Source organism: Bos javanicus, chromosome 9 (assembly GCF_032452875.1).
Source record: "Bos javanicus breed banteng chromosome 9, ARS-OSU_banteng_1.0, whole genome shotgun sequence".
NCBI classification, from domain to species: Eukaryota; Metazoa; Chordata; class Mammalia; order Artiodactyla; family Bovidae; genus Bos; species Bos javanicus.
In genome coordinates, this window is record NC_083876.1 from 87,204,029 (window position 1) to 87,217,448 (window position 13,420).

General features: G+C 49.9%; 2 protein-coding genes across 2 annotated transcripts in view; one reads left to right on the forward strand and one right to left on the reverse strand.

Annotated features, from left to right (window-relative positions):
- Nucleotides 1-3,963: 3,963 nt before the first annotated feature.
- LOC133254155 (UL16-binding protein 3-like) overlaps nt 3,964-13,420 on the forward strand; it is a 48,593-nt gene continuing 39,136 nt past the window's right edge. The window contains exon 1 of the mRNA XM_061428281.1: nt 3,964-4,184. The gene's annotated coding sequence lies outside the window, so the exon portion shown is untranslated. The remainder of the gene's footprint in view (nt 4,185-13,420) is intronic.
- LOC133254166 (retinoic acid early transcript 1E-like) lies at nt 8,151-13,240 on the reverse strand. The gene is made up of 5 exons (XM_061428294.1): nt 12,749-13,240; nt 11,725-11,905; nt 10,680-10,943; nt 10,158-10,439; nt 8,151-9,317 (listed from the first exon to the last, which is right to left on the reverse strand). The coding sequence occupies exons 2-5, from the start codon at nt 11,795-11,797 to the stop codon at nt 9,208-9,210; spliced, it is 729 nt and encodes a 242-aa protein (XP_061284278.1). The 5' UTR covers nt 11,798-11,905; nt 12,749-13,240; the 3' UTR covers nt 8,151-9,207.

Here is a 13,420-nt window from a genome sequence, read left to right on the forward strand (position 1 = left end):
CTTAAGTATTTAAGATTTTTTTTCTAACCCCCAAGAGAGGTCATGACGTGTCACCCTTTGTCCATCTTGTGGGATTCGATGTCCCTGGCGATTCTGAGGACACATGGTCTGAGAGGACACGTGCAGCCTGTGTTCACGGCAGCGCTGCTCACAGTAGCCGGGACCTGGAAGCCACCTACACGTCACCCACAGATGAATGGGCAAAGAAGATGTGGGACATATACACAGGGCAGTATTACTCAGCCTCAGAAAGAATGAAACATTGCCCTGTGCAGCAACATGGATGGACCTGGAGAGTGTCATATTGAACGACATACGTCAGACGGAGGAGCAGAAACACCTTCTGAGGTCCTTCACACTCAGAATCCAAAACGTCGTGATACAAGTGCTCTTACTTACAAACCAGAAGGAGACTCACAGACTTAGAGAATGAATTTATGGTTGCCAGGGGGAAAGGATGGGGGGAAGGGATAGTTAGGGAGTCTGAGATCAACATGCACACACTGATTTATTTAAAATGGATAACCAGCAAGGACCTACTGTATAGCACATAGAACTCTGCTCAATGTTATGTGGCAGCCTGGGTGGGGATGGAAGGGGAGTTGGGGAAGAAAAGATGCATGTTTGGAAGTGAAAGGGAAAGAAGGTTAGTTACACAGTCATGTCGGACTCTTTGGGATCCCATGGACTGTAAGCTGCCAGCTCGTCTGTTCATGGAAATCTTCAGGCAAGGGAGTACTGGAGTGGATCGCCATTTTCTTCTCCAGGGGATCTTCCTGACCCGGGGATCGAACCTGGGTCTCTTGTATTGCAGGCAAATTCTTTACCAACTGAGCCACCAGGGAAGATAGAGACATGTATGTATATGTTAAATCCCTAGCCTAGCTTCTTTGTATTGCTCATTCAGGACGTCTGCACTCCTTTCTGGGTGTATATTTCCACCTTGCTTCCCTCTTAAATAAACGAACTCTTTCTGTATGTCTCCAGTAATAACTTTGGTACCTGTTTTTACAGTTTTTGCCTCCTTCAGTTCAGTTCAGTTCAGTCGCTCAGTCCTGTCCGAATTTTTGTGACCCCATGGACTGCAGCACGCCAGGCTTCCCTGTCCATCATCAAGTCCCGGAGCCTACTCAAACTCATAGACTTTTCAGTATGGCCATTCTGATCAGTGTGAGGTTCCTTGAAGGGGGAAGGAGAATAAATGTCAGAGAATGAGCAGTAAAAGCTAAAGCGTCTCGGCCCCAGGATCCAGGGAACCTCCTGGGCAACAAGGACAGCCTTCAGGAGACAGAGCAGGGTGGGTGTGCGCAGGCCTCTCATTGCAGTGGCTCCTCTTGTTGCAAAGCACTGGTTCTAGTTTGCCTGGGCTTCCAAAGCACATGGGTTTAGTCGTCCTGTGGCATGTGGGATCTTCCCTGACCAGGGATCAAACCTGTGTCCCCTGCATTGGCAGGAGAATTCCTATCACTGTCCCACCAGAAAGCCCCCGCCACATCTTCTTTATCCATTCATTTGTCGATTGTCATTTAAGTTGCTTCTGTGGTGTCTCAATAGCTCAGACCGTAAAGAATCTGCCTACTATGCGGGAGACCTGGGTTCAGTCCCTGTGTTGGGAAGCTCCCCTGGGGGAGGGCATGGCAACCCACTCCAGTATTCATGCCTGGAGAATCCCACGGACAGAGGAGCCTGGTGGGCCACAGTCCATGAGGTTGCAAAGAGTTGAACACGACTGAGCTACTAAGCACCACACATTCTGCTTCCCCTGATGGTGTCTAGGCCCTGGTTTCCACCTCTTACCCTGGGCCCACAATTCTCCAGCTGAACGGCCTCAGGTTCTGAGTCCTTGCCCCATGTCTCCCCCAGGGTCTGGGTCTGTTCTGAGCAGGCCTTCAAGGCATTAATTTTCCTCCAAGAGAAGCAAGGGTTTGGCCTGTTATTGTCATAATGAAGGAAAGTCTGTTTCTCCAATGCCTCTGTGGAGCCTCCATCTCACATCAGGGCTGGAGTGACAATGAAGTTGTAGCCAAGTTAAGTGTCTGTGAAAGAACTCATGTGCTAGCTGGCATGGGGAGTGCTGGCTCACTCTTCATGTGCCCCACAAAATTCATCTGTTGCAACTTTGGCCCTGAATGTGATGATATCAGAAGATGAGTGTGTGGGAAATGATTGATGTGTTCCTTTCAATTCAGTTCAGTCTCTCAGTCATGTCCGACTCTTTGTGGCCTTGTGGACTGCAGCACGCCAGGCTTCCCTTTCCATCACCAAATCCTGGAGCTTGGTCAAACTCATGTCCACTGAGTTGGTGATGCTTTTTAACCATCTCATCCTCTGTAGTTCCCTTCTCCTCCTGCCTTCAATCTTTCCCAGCATCAGAGTCTTTTCCAATGAGTTCTTCACATCAGGTGGCCAAAGGATTGAAACTTCAGCTTCAGCATCATTCCTTCCAATGAATAATCAGGAATGATTTCTTTTAGAATTGAGAATTGGTTTGATCTCCTTGCAGTCCAAGGGACTCTCAAGACTCTTCTCCAACACCACAGTTCAAAAGCATCAATTCTTCGGCACTCAGCTTTCTTTATGGTCCAACTCTCACACCTATACATGACTACTGGAAAAACCATAGCTTTGACTAGATGAACCTTTGTCACCAAATAATGTCTTTGCTGTTTAATATGCTGTCTAGGTTGGTTGTAGCTTTTCTTCCAAGGAGCAAGCATCTTTTACTTTCCAGGCTACAGTCACCATCTGCTGTGAGTTTGGAGGCCAAGGAAATAAAGTCTGTCACTGTTTCCATTGTTTCCCCATCTATTTGTCATGAAGTGATGGCACCAGATGCCATGATCTTTATTTTCTGAATGTTGAGTTTTAAGCCCGCTTTTTTACTTTCCTCTTTCAGTTTCATCAAGAGGCTCTTTTGTTCCTCTTTGCTTTCTCCTGTAAGGGTGGTGTCATCTGTGTATCTGAGGTTATTGATATCTCTCCTGACAGTCTTGATTCCAGCTTGTGCTTCATCCAGCCCAGAATGTAGTGTGATGTACTCTGCATATAAGTTAAATAAGCAGGGTGACAATATACAGCCTTGATGTACTCCGTTCCCGATTTGGAACCAGTCTGTTGTTCCATGTCTGGTTCTAACTGCTGCTTCTTGACCTGCATACAGATTTCTCAGGAGCGAGGTCAGGTGGTCTGGTATTCCCATCTCTTTAAGAATTTAGCAGAGTTTGTTGTGATCCACACAGTTGAAATAATGGGTGAGAACCATTGTAGAAAATGACCCTGTGTTCCCTCCACCCTTCCACAAGGTGAGTGCACCGTGAGAAGACAGCCCTCTGTGAACCAGACATCTTCCAGTGCCTTCATCTTGGACTTGCCAGATTCTAGAACCATGGGGAAAACTTTCCTGTTGTTTATAAGCCACCCAATGTATGGTTACTTGTTATAGCAATCCCATGGGACTAAGACAGGGAGGAAGGGAGCTCTCAAAAGCCTGGTGTCTAAGACACGGGGTTCAAGTCCCCTGAAAGGCAGGACAGGCAGAGGGGACCCCAGACTTAGTGTCTTTCCACCCTTCCCCCATCCTCACTGGTGTCTCCATTTAACCCCTGATGTCCTGATGGCTGAGGACTTCCCCAGGGTACATGCTGATGCCAGTACAGTAGCCCTAACACACATTGGGGAGAGGAATCAGCTACATGGAAAGGAGAGTGCCAAGGGCAGGACATGTGAAAAAAAAATATGTGACCCTGTCTGAATCCCGCAGTTAATAAGCTAACTGAAAAAACAAACCATCCCGTGGAAAGTAGTGGTAAGTACTAGGGCGACCTCTTCAGAACAGCAGGGAGGGCTTAGCAAGGTGGGTATTGGCTCCAGGGTTTCCTGAAGGGGGGGCCAAGGGGTGGTGTGGGAGGAGTGGGGTGGAGTGTGGTTGGTTGGAGAGGGAAAGGGAGAGGGAGGGGGAGGGCAGGGGGAGGGAGGGTAGGTTGCATTTAAAAGCTGCTGGGGAGTAGTCTCCGAGGTCACAGCTCAGGCTCCCAAGTCCCCACTTTTCTGTGGAAGCTGCTTCTATTCCCTCCCAGGACACACGGGCTGTGAGTGTCTGAGGGTGGGTCCGGGGGTCTTGCCGTGCAGGCTCCTGGCTCCCCACCAGAGCTACTGGAGAGATCTGAGAACATCTGCGATGAGCGGTAAGAGATGAGGGAAGGTGGGGAGAAGGGCGAGGTGGGGAGGAAGGAGTTGGGGGACAGTGAGGAGTCTGGGCCTGGAGAGGTGGGAGGGGCGTGGTGGAGAGGGTTGGGTCCCCTCGTCCACCTGTCGTGCCCCCCACAGGAGTCCCTCCCCCTGAGCTTAGTAGGCAGGTGGGGATTGAAGGGAATCCTATTGCTCAGAGGCTCCAAAGTGAAAGTCACTCAGTCAGGTCCAACTGTACAGTCCATGGAATTCTCCAGGCCAGAATACTGGAGTGGGTAGCCTTTCTCTTCTCCAGAGGATCGTCCTGACCCAGGAGTCGAACCGGGGTCTCCTGCATTCCAGGTGGATTCTTTACCAACTGAGCTATCAGGGAAACCCCAGGCTGACTAGAAACTGAGGGAGAGAATGCAGTTCAGCCCCTGGGCCTGGGGGAGGCGTCAGCTGGTGAAGGCAGGTGACCCCAGTTGACACCTGTCACAAGGCAGATATTCTTGTGTGGTGTTTCAAGCTAAAAAAAGAAAGTACATGATAGGGGGTATCAGCTTCTTCCCTGTCCCTGCCAGTTTTTGGTTCCCTTGGAACCTTGGGGTCCAGGCCAGAGGGTCGGGGCCCAGAGAAAGGAGAAGCTGGGGAGCCGGTCACCACTGAGGCCTCTTCAGCAACAGTCCTGACACACTGCTCACCCCACACTCTCCATGCACACCTGTCTTCCCACACTTCAGCCCCCAAAGTTACACACACAAGCCCCCTCGCCCTCACGCTGCCCTCTATCACCCACAGCGCACCTGACTCTCCAGCCTCCCACACAGCCCCCTCACACACACGTGTTCCCCACATAGACTTCATGCTTCTCACTTACACTCCTTCCACCCTTGTGCACGTCACCCTTCCTGAAATTTTCCATGCAGGTCTCCTCACACCCCCTTCCCTCTGTGCCCACCCCATCCCCCACCCCCCACACTTTCTTTCACACACAAGTGCCTGCTTGCCTGCCCCACTGGCTCTCCACTCTCTGCAAAGTCACACCGCGTTCCCTTCCCTCAGGGACCCTGGCTTCCTCACACTGTCTGTACACACTGCTTCACACAAATTCCACACAGAAGGCTCCCGTCTACTTCCACTGCCATCCAGAAACTTTCCCCTCACAGCCATTTCCCTTCACTCTCTTCCTCCTCTCTGGGTCCCCCAGGGCATCCCCCTCCGGGCCCTCTGCATATGCATACTGTCTTCTCCCCTTCTGTCCCAGGCTCAGCTGTCCACAGTCACACACATACACACACATCAAGGTTCCCAACATTCTCACACACCAGTTGTGGCTGCTCCCCACACATCCAACACACTCTTTCCAGCATTCCCTCACTCTCTTCACATTCACCTTCCTATAACAAATTAGTGGCACTGCCCCACACACACCTAAGTAGGAAATGGCAACCACTCCAGTATTCTTGCCTGGAGAATCCCATGGACAGAGGAGCCCGGAGGGCTACAGCGCACAGGGTCGCAAAGAGGCAGACATGACTGAGCACCTAACACAATCACTCCTCTCTTCTGCCCTCCTCCTCTCACGCATACCCTCTCTCTCTGTCTCTCTCTCTCTCTCTCACACACACAGTCACACTGACCAGTTCTCCCCAAGATACTGGGCCTTCCAGCTGCCGCAAAGCCACACACAGCTCGGGGTGGTTCTGGGAAGGGGCTGGCTGCCAGGACTCCGCCCCAGGGCCGAGCAGGAATTTTAGGTCTCTGTCTGGGTCCTACCTGGAGACGTGCCGTCTCCTTTTTAATGCTCCAGCCCCATATCTACAACTACTCAGCAAACGTGCTCCTATTGGCATACAGCCTCGAGCCCCCACGAACAGTCACCTTCATGCGTTGATCAACCTAAAATGAACGTTTGTGTGTTGTGCTAAATAGAAATCCTCTTTTAGTTACAGGATCAGCCAGTTCTCCCACTGTCACGTATTGAGCAGTGTACCCTTCGCTGGTATTTCTTTCCTCGTCTACTAGGTGTCACATTTCTAGACGTCCCTGGGTCTGTTTCTTGGCTCTTTTCTAAAACTGCTCTCTTGCCTTCCTTCTTGCTCACCAGTTCCCTTTGTGCTGGGAATGCAGCCTAAGCCCCCGCAAGCTTGGTTGGGACAGTGAAGTCTTCATAAAAATTACCACAAACTCTATGGCTTGAAACAACCAAAATTTATTCTTTCAAGATTGTGAGGGTTAGAAGTCTGAAATCAAGCTGTCAGTAGGGTCCTCTCTGAAGGCTCTAAGGAAGGCTCCATCTTTTCTCTTCCTGACTACTGGTGGCTGCATGGAGAAGGAAATGGCAACCCACTCCAGTATTCTTGCCTGGAGAATCGCCATGGACAGAGGAGCCTGGAGGGCTACAGCGCACAGGGTTGCAAAGAGTCGGACACGACTGAGGTACTGTGCACAGCACTGGTGCTTGCCGAAACCCTTGGCAGTGCGTAGCCCCAGTGTCTATTTCTGTCCTTCCATGACACTCGTGTGTCCTGTTTTCCTATATCCGTCTCTTCTTTGCGTGTCCACATTTCTTTCAAGGCGTGCCTCCTGGTAAAGGCACCAGTCTTTGGATTAGAGCCCAACCTAATCCACCCTGACCTCACCTTGGTTGGATTACATCTGCACACACCCTATTTCCAGGTGAGGTCTCCTTCACCTAATGGTAGGACTTCAACACTTTGAGCCCCTAAAATAAAGGAGTTTCAATAAACATTCATGTGATTCTCACTGGGCAAAAAAGGTACAATGTATAATTGAATTCTCTGCATCACTGAATATATTCCTGACAGGAAAAAACTTCAAGTTTGTCTAGACATGAGTGAAAACTGAAAGGTTAAAATTTTTTCCGATGTTGTCTTCTTCTCATCCTGGTATGAATGTATGAGCTCAAACATCCTCTTTGTTTGAGCATTGTTTTTTAGGTGTTTCTGAGATCAGCAGTGTTCTCTGTTAGCCAGTTCAGTGCAGTCGCCCTTTCTAAGTGGGAAATATTAATCCAAGAGTTCATTCTCTTCAGTTTTGTTGTGCATGAGCTAGTTTAGAGCACCTGATAAGGGTCCATCTAGGTTGTGGAGAGTCCTTTAAATAATATCTTTTCCAGTATGCATAATTTCCTGGTTGTAAGTCATGGAACATCTAATCTTCATCCATAAATTATTGAGATAAGATTTAGAATCAAGCTTAGAATGTCTTTTTAATAATTCGATTAGGGGCTTCACTGGTGACTCATAGGTAATGAATCTGCCCGCCAATGCAGGAGACACGAGTTCAGTCCCTGTCAGGGAAGATCCCACATGTTGTGAAATAACTAAGCTCATGGGCCACAAATACTGAGGCTGTGCCCTGGAGCCTGGGCACTGCAGCTACTGAGCCTGTGTGCCTCAGCTACTGAAGCCCACAGCCTAGAGCCTGCACTCTGCTACGAGAAGAGTCATCACAGTGAGCTGCTCTTGCACCATAACGAGAGAGCAGCAAGTAGAGAATGCCCACACACAGCAATGAAGACCCAGCACAGCCAAAAATAAATACATCTTAAAAAACAATTCAGTTAAATTTCACAATAATGTAACACAACAAATAGGAGTACCACAGCATATATATTCTTTTGTGTCCAGCACTTGCCTCTCAAATCCTTTTTATGAGGCATCTATGGTTTTACTGCAGTACTTTATTCTTTATTTATTGCGTTATAGTGTTCCATTTCTGGCTATATCATACTTTATCCTTTCTTCTGTCCTGGATATATTTTTATGCATTAACATGTTAGTATGTTAATACATATATTAATCTATGTGATAATTCAACTGGTAGCCTCATACTTTTGTGTCATGACATCTAGGCAGTTAGCACTTGATTGCGGTTTCTGCATATGTATTAGTCTGCTAGGTCTCTAAAGAAAAGCTATTTTTTCTATACTCAGAACACCAAATATGACACCAAAATGTGGGTTTTAGAAACTCTGATCCAGGAACCAGGACTCCGACCAAACATACACCTCCTATTGTACCACAACACAGACTATAACCACACACCACCGACTGAGTGGTTTCAACAAGTCTTCCTGGAGGTGAGGATTTCATCACATGAATTAAGAAGAACATTCAGCCCATAAAAGCATGCGGTAACTTAACTATACATGAAAGTGAGTGTGAACACCTAAATTATGTCTCATTAAATCACACAGTATATCCCTAATGCATGATCTTCTTAACAGAATTAAAAAAATGCCAACCCCCGCCCCCCACCCCAATTTCACCCCACATGAAGGCAAGTCTGATGGAAAGAATAGCACTGGAAGTTTTAACTGATTGTGAGCAAATGTTTGACTTTTGCAAATCCTGAAAATGACCAAGTCAATACATCTTAAGGGCCCATCAACAGTCCTGGAAAGTGAAGGAATTCTTAAGCATAAGCTTCTTTAGCTTCTTGTTAAACCCCACTCTGAGTAGAAGGTAGTATATTAGATCAATAGCCAGAGTGTCATCAAGGGTCGGTTTTTGCCACCCAGAGTTGGTTTAACATTGTACCTTCTCATAGTCCAGTGAGAAACATCCAGATGATGGAATAGCTGTTGGAACATTGGGGAAAATGTTGAGCTAGAGAATGCTACCATCAGAAAACAAAAGGTTTTTTTCATCAAAGGGCTGGGAAAGCCTGAGTAAGATCTCAGGACAACACCCCACCCCACCACATCTACATCTTGTACCCGGGGCCCCCAAAGGAGAAGACACTTGCCTTCATCCCCACTCCCACTGCACTGTCCTGCTGCCCACACCAGCCTCTTCTGCCCCAACAACAGAGTGGTTCCCCACCCTATAGGGAAGTGTGGGGGCCCAAGACAAAGACAGAACATCATCTTGGTAAAGATGGGTCCAGTGGACAGGGGCTTGGTGAAACCCGTGGCTCACCTCTTCCAAGTCCTGACCAGAACAAACCTGCCTAGGAGCCAGAGGCCGGCTGGCTTCTCACCTGCTGTGGTCCCTGATTTCTTCATAATATTCATGACGATGAAGCAATTAGAACTAACTGGGTGATGATCAATAGGATAATGCAAGAGACCAATCGGATGGATGCAGACTGGCTGATATCTGGGGCCATTATTAGCGGTTCTAAAACGAAAAAGCAAAAGCCTTGTCAAATCTAAGAATACACCTTCCTCAGCACCTGCTGTCCTTAGCACATGTTCCCCATATAGTTACTGACTCATGTGAAGCCACTCTTCAGGTCCAGGTATGGAAAGATTAATGGGCTTGTGCTCTGTCTTCGTGGAGCTAATATTTCTCCTGAGTTGTGTTAGTCGCTCAGTCATGTCCGACTCTTTTGTGAGCTCATGGACTATAGCCAACCAGGCTCCTCTGTCCCTGGGATTCTCCAGGCAAGAATACTGGAGTGGGTTGCCATTTCCTACTCCAGGGGATCTTCCCAATCCAGGGATTGAACCCAGGTCTCCTGCCTTGCAGGCAGATTCTTTACCGTCTGAGTCACTGAGACAGCAAATGTCCATCTGATTATCTTTCAGGTGGACATGTTTACTATGAGGAGTCCTTTTTGAGGAGGACACAATTGGGGGCACTTAATTCTGTCTGGGAAAGGATAAGGGCTTCATTAAGTGACATTTGAGTTGGTTAAAGGATCAGTACGACAAGAGGGAGAGAAGGCCTGGAAACATAATGCGTATATAGATTTGGGGACCATCGAGCAGTGCCTGGGGTCTTGGTTAATGAGGAAGGGGGCTCCTGTGCTGAGGGAGGTGGGCTGGGAAAGGAGGATGCTGGCCAGTTCTGTGCTATGCCCATCACTGACTCTCCAGACAGGAAGCCCACCAAGAGATCAGTCACTCCATCCATCATCACATTTTCAATTACACTAACATATGTGCTCATATCCACACATGAAGGCACTAGACCTTTGAAGAGAGCTGCCACCTCCCCCACGTCCCACTCAGTTACCTGTGGGCTCTGGGAGCAGCATCTTCTCCCAGTGTTTCAGGAATTCCCTAAGCCAGTAACTGCAGTCTCCTGTTGAAATGGTCCTGAAATACTCTGCCAGTTCCTGGTTGTTCTCCCACTCCTCCTTGATGCCTGTGGCTCCAGGATCGATGACTGTCCAGGTTATGCTCATGGTGTCAAGGAGGAGAGCTGTCCGTCCATTGAGGCTGAAGTGCAAGGATGCACCAGAGCATTGCTCGGCTTCACGTTGACAACACAGCTTTACCTGCAGGGTGGGAGGACCTGTGCCCCCCCACACAATGAATCATCCTGGACTCTCCACAGTCCATCCTCCCCAGTCACTCAAGTGTGTCTGCACATCTAGGGGCTCGTGATCTTCTGACCATGACCTGCCCCATTTTACCCATCAGGTCCACCGGGTCTCTAAGGCTGGATCCTGTTCAGTCCTTTCACAGGAATGCCCTCCCTGCATGCACTCTTTCTCTTGCTGTCTCCAGCTCCCCACCCCCTTCCCATACTTACCCCTCATCTCATTTTTGTCCAGTTTGATGACAGGCAGGACCATCCTGAGCTCTCTTCCTGCTTCTACCAGCGTTTGGCTTATTTCAGTCCACGCTTTCGTGTCGTTTACCTCCTTTCCCAGGAAACCCAAAGGTTTGACCTTGTTGCTGGCACTATCATACCGGAGGAAAGGCTTTGTGTCCACGGAGCCCTGGACTTGACACCAGGGCTGGCCAGGTCTGGACTGAGATTTGACAGTGAGGTCAAGGCACAGAGAGTGGGCATCTGTGAGAGAAAACCACAGGTATGGCTGGGAATTTCCTCCTCCAGGGCCTGGTTGCAGAGGGAGGGGTCTCTATCCCAGACCCCCTCCTCTGCTGTATCCTCAGTCCTGCCCCACCTTTAACTGTCTGAGCTTTAGTTAAACACTTTGATGCCACCGTGGATCTTTTCTGTCCATATGCTATTAGCAGGAAGATTTATCTGCTATATGGTGGCTCAGGCAGTAAAGAATCTGCCTGCAATGCAGGAGACCCAGGTTCAATCCCTGGAGAAGGAAATGGCAATCCACTCCAGTATTCTTGCCTGGAGAATGGACAGAGGAGCCTACAGAGTCCATAGCGTGGCAAAGAGTTGGACACACCTAAGTGACTAAGTATGTACATGCCAGCTTGTGAGGCAGCAAAAACAGAAGACAGTGTCTGGTTTCTAGAGACTTAAAATCTATCTGAACAGACAAGACTTTCAACAGAATGGGGAGAAGGATGCCATAGGACACATGCCACATTCACGATGGGTCCCTAGTCATCAGGAAAGTTTTACTGGAGTAGGAGGTGGGACTTGCCAGAAGAGGGAAAGCTGCTACAGGAGCACAGGCCCAGGCACCATGCCTTGGGTGGGGTCCTGGAAGGCAGGGTGTCACCTCCTGGGCAGCCAGTCCAACTAAACCACACCCTCACCATCCTAAGAGTAGGTGGACAGGCACCCACCTGGGTGGAGCCCCTTCCCTCCCCATTTTCTTATGTCCCCCCCTCCCCCACCAGAGCCCCAGATCCAGGACACTCACTGCCCAGAGTCTTCCCGGCTTCTATCAGCAGCAGTATCAGCAAAAGATGGCCTGTGGTGTGAGCCAGTGACATTCCTCCCTGCAGTTTTAGGAGAGTGACCAGCAAAAGGTAGCCTGGGGTGTGTCTATACCTCTGTCTCCTGGCACTGCCCAAAGTCTTCAGTCCTAGACTGAGGAAGCCCTGTTGAAAAACAAGAAAAATAACACTTATACCCAGGAAGTATTTCTTAAGTTTCAAATGTAACTACTCATTAAAAAAAAAAAAAAGTCATGACATTACAAAGCCAAATTCACTTTGAATAACTATCCTCTCTCCAAAAAAGCCCTCTTCTGGTATGAGCAAGAAAAGCCCACGTTTTGTTGGCTCTTCTGCTCATTCTTTGAACCACTTCCTGCTCTAATCTTTCTTTGAACTCACTTCTTCCCTCACCCCTACCCTGCTGCCATCTCCTGCTCAGTTATCCCTTCTTTTCTTCTACATCCGCTTTCCATCCTAACCTCTCAAACCTTCTCTGTAATGATAAAGATTCACTACATGTTAGTCACTCAGTCGTGTCCGACTCTTTGCGACCCCATGGACTGTAGCCCGTCAGGCTACTCTGTGCATGGGATTCTCCAGGCAAGAATACTGGAGTGGGTTGTCATTTCCTTCTGTTAACCAAACTAGCAGCGGCCGACCCCACCAGGTCTGTCATGTCGGAGGAGGGTGTACATAGAATCCAATAGTCCTGTTGGAGCCGAGCTCCAGAACAGCCGGGAATTTATTATCCTTTGCTCACCCGCAAGTGGCAAAGTCCTCCCAGGGCCCCGAGGAGCAAGCTCACCGCAAAACATTGACGGATTTTCCCGAGTCAAGCAGCAGCGGCCCCCTCCCGCCTTTCCCAGCCCCCTCCCCTGCGCTACCCGTCTCCAGCACGACATCAGCCGCGCAGGTGGCTCAACCCCGCGGTCTCCGGGCTGGTGGCTTCGGGGTGGCGAGAGAAGACAGAACATTTGCGGGGGCCCGTCCTGGGTTCGCACTCACCGCCCACTCCTTCTCCGCACCCGGCTCCTGCGATCTGCGGGGCGCGGTCCTCGCCTGCCCGGTCCAGCCAAGGTCGCTTTCGAGCAGGTTGAAACCCCGAGAGAACAACCACAAGAGAAATCCTGAAACTCTCCTCGGGGTTTTCACTTTGAATCGCTCTTTCGAATCTCGGCCCGACACCTCGAGGCCCCGGCTCGGGGGAAGCTCGGCCGGCGGCGTTCGGAGAGGCGTCGCTGGAGCGGGGATCCCGGGCGGGCGCCGAAGAGGGGCCCCGGGCCGAGGTGCTGCGCTCGCGGGACGGCGCCCCTGGAGGCCCGCCCGGTCGGTGAGTGAGTCTTTGTAAGGAAGTGCCCAGGGTTGCGGGGTGATGACGAGGCTCTTTCCGGTTGTCAGTCTGGGCGCCGCCGCGGTGCCTTCGGGGACCCACGAGCTGGGACGAGGCCCGGCCAAGGAGCCACGGGCGATTTCTCCGTCCTTCCCCCGGGCGAGTTTTCAGGCGCTCTGGCTCCGCCCCTCTCTTCTCTACCATCGCATCTTGGGTTTCCTAAATCGATGTCACCCTGGCCACCTGTCCAGCTGCCCCAAGTCAGTCCTTCATGGATGGCATTCCTTACAAGGGCAGCTCAGTTAGAACTGGACATGGAACAACAGACTGGTTCCAAATAGAAAAAG

Excerpts from the sequence above, each read along its gene's own strand:
- LOC133254166 (XM_061428294.1), bottom strand. The coding sequence starts at position 11,797 with ATGTCACTGGCTCACACCACAGGCCATCTTTTGCTGATACTGCTGCTG. Across the intron at positions 10,944-11,724 it reads AGCCGGGAAGACTCTGGGCA|ATGCCCACTCTCTGTGCCTT; the intron begins GTGAGTGTCCTG and ends TTTCTCTCACAG. Across the intron at positions 10,440-10,679 it reads GGACAAAAATGAGATGAGGG|GTCCTCCCACCCTGCAGGTA; the intron begins GTAAGTATGGGA and ends GGGGGGGCACAG.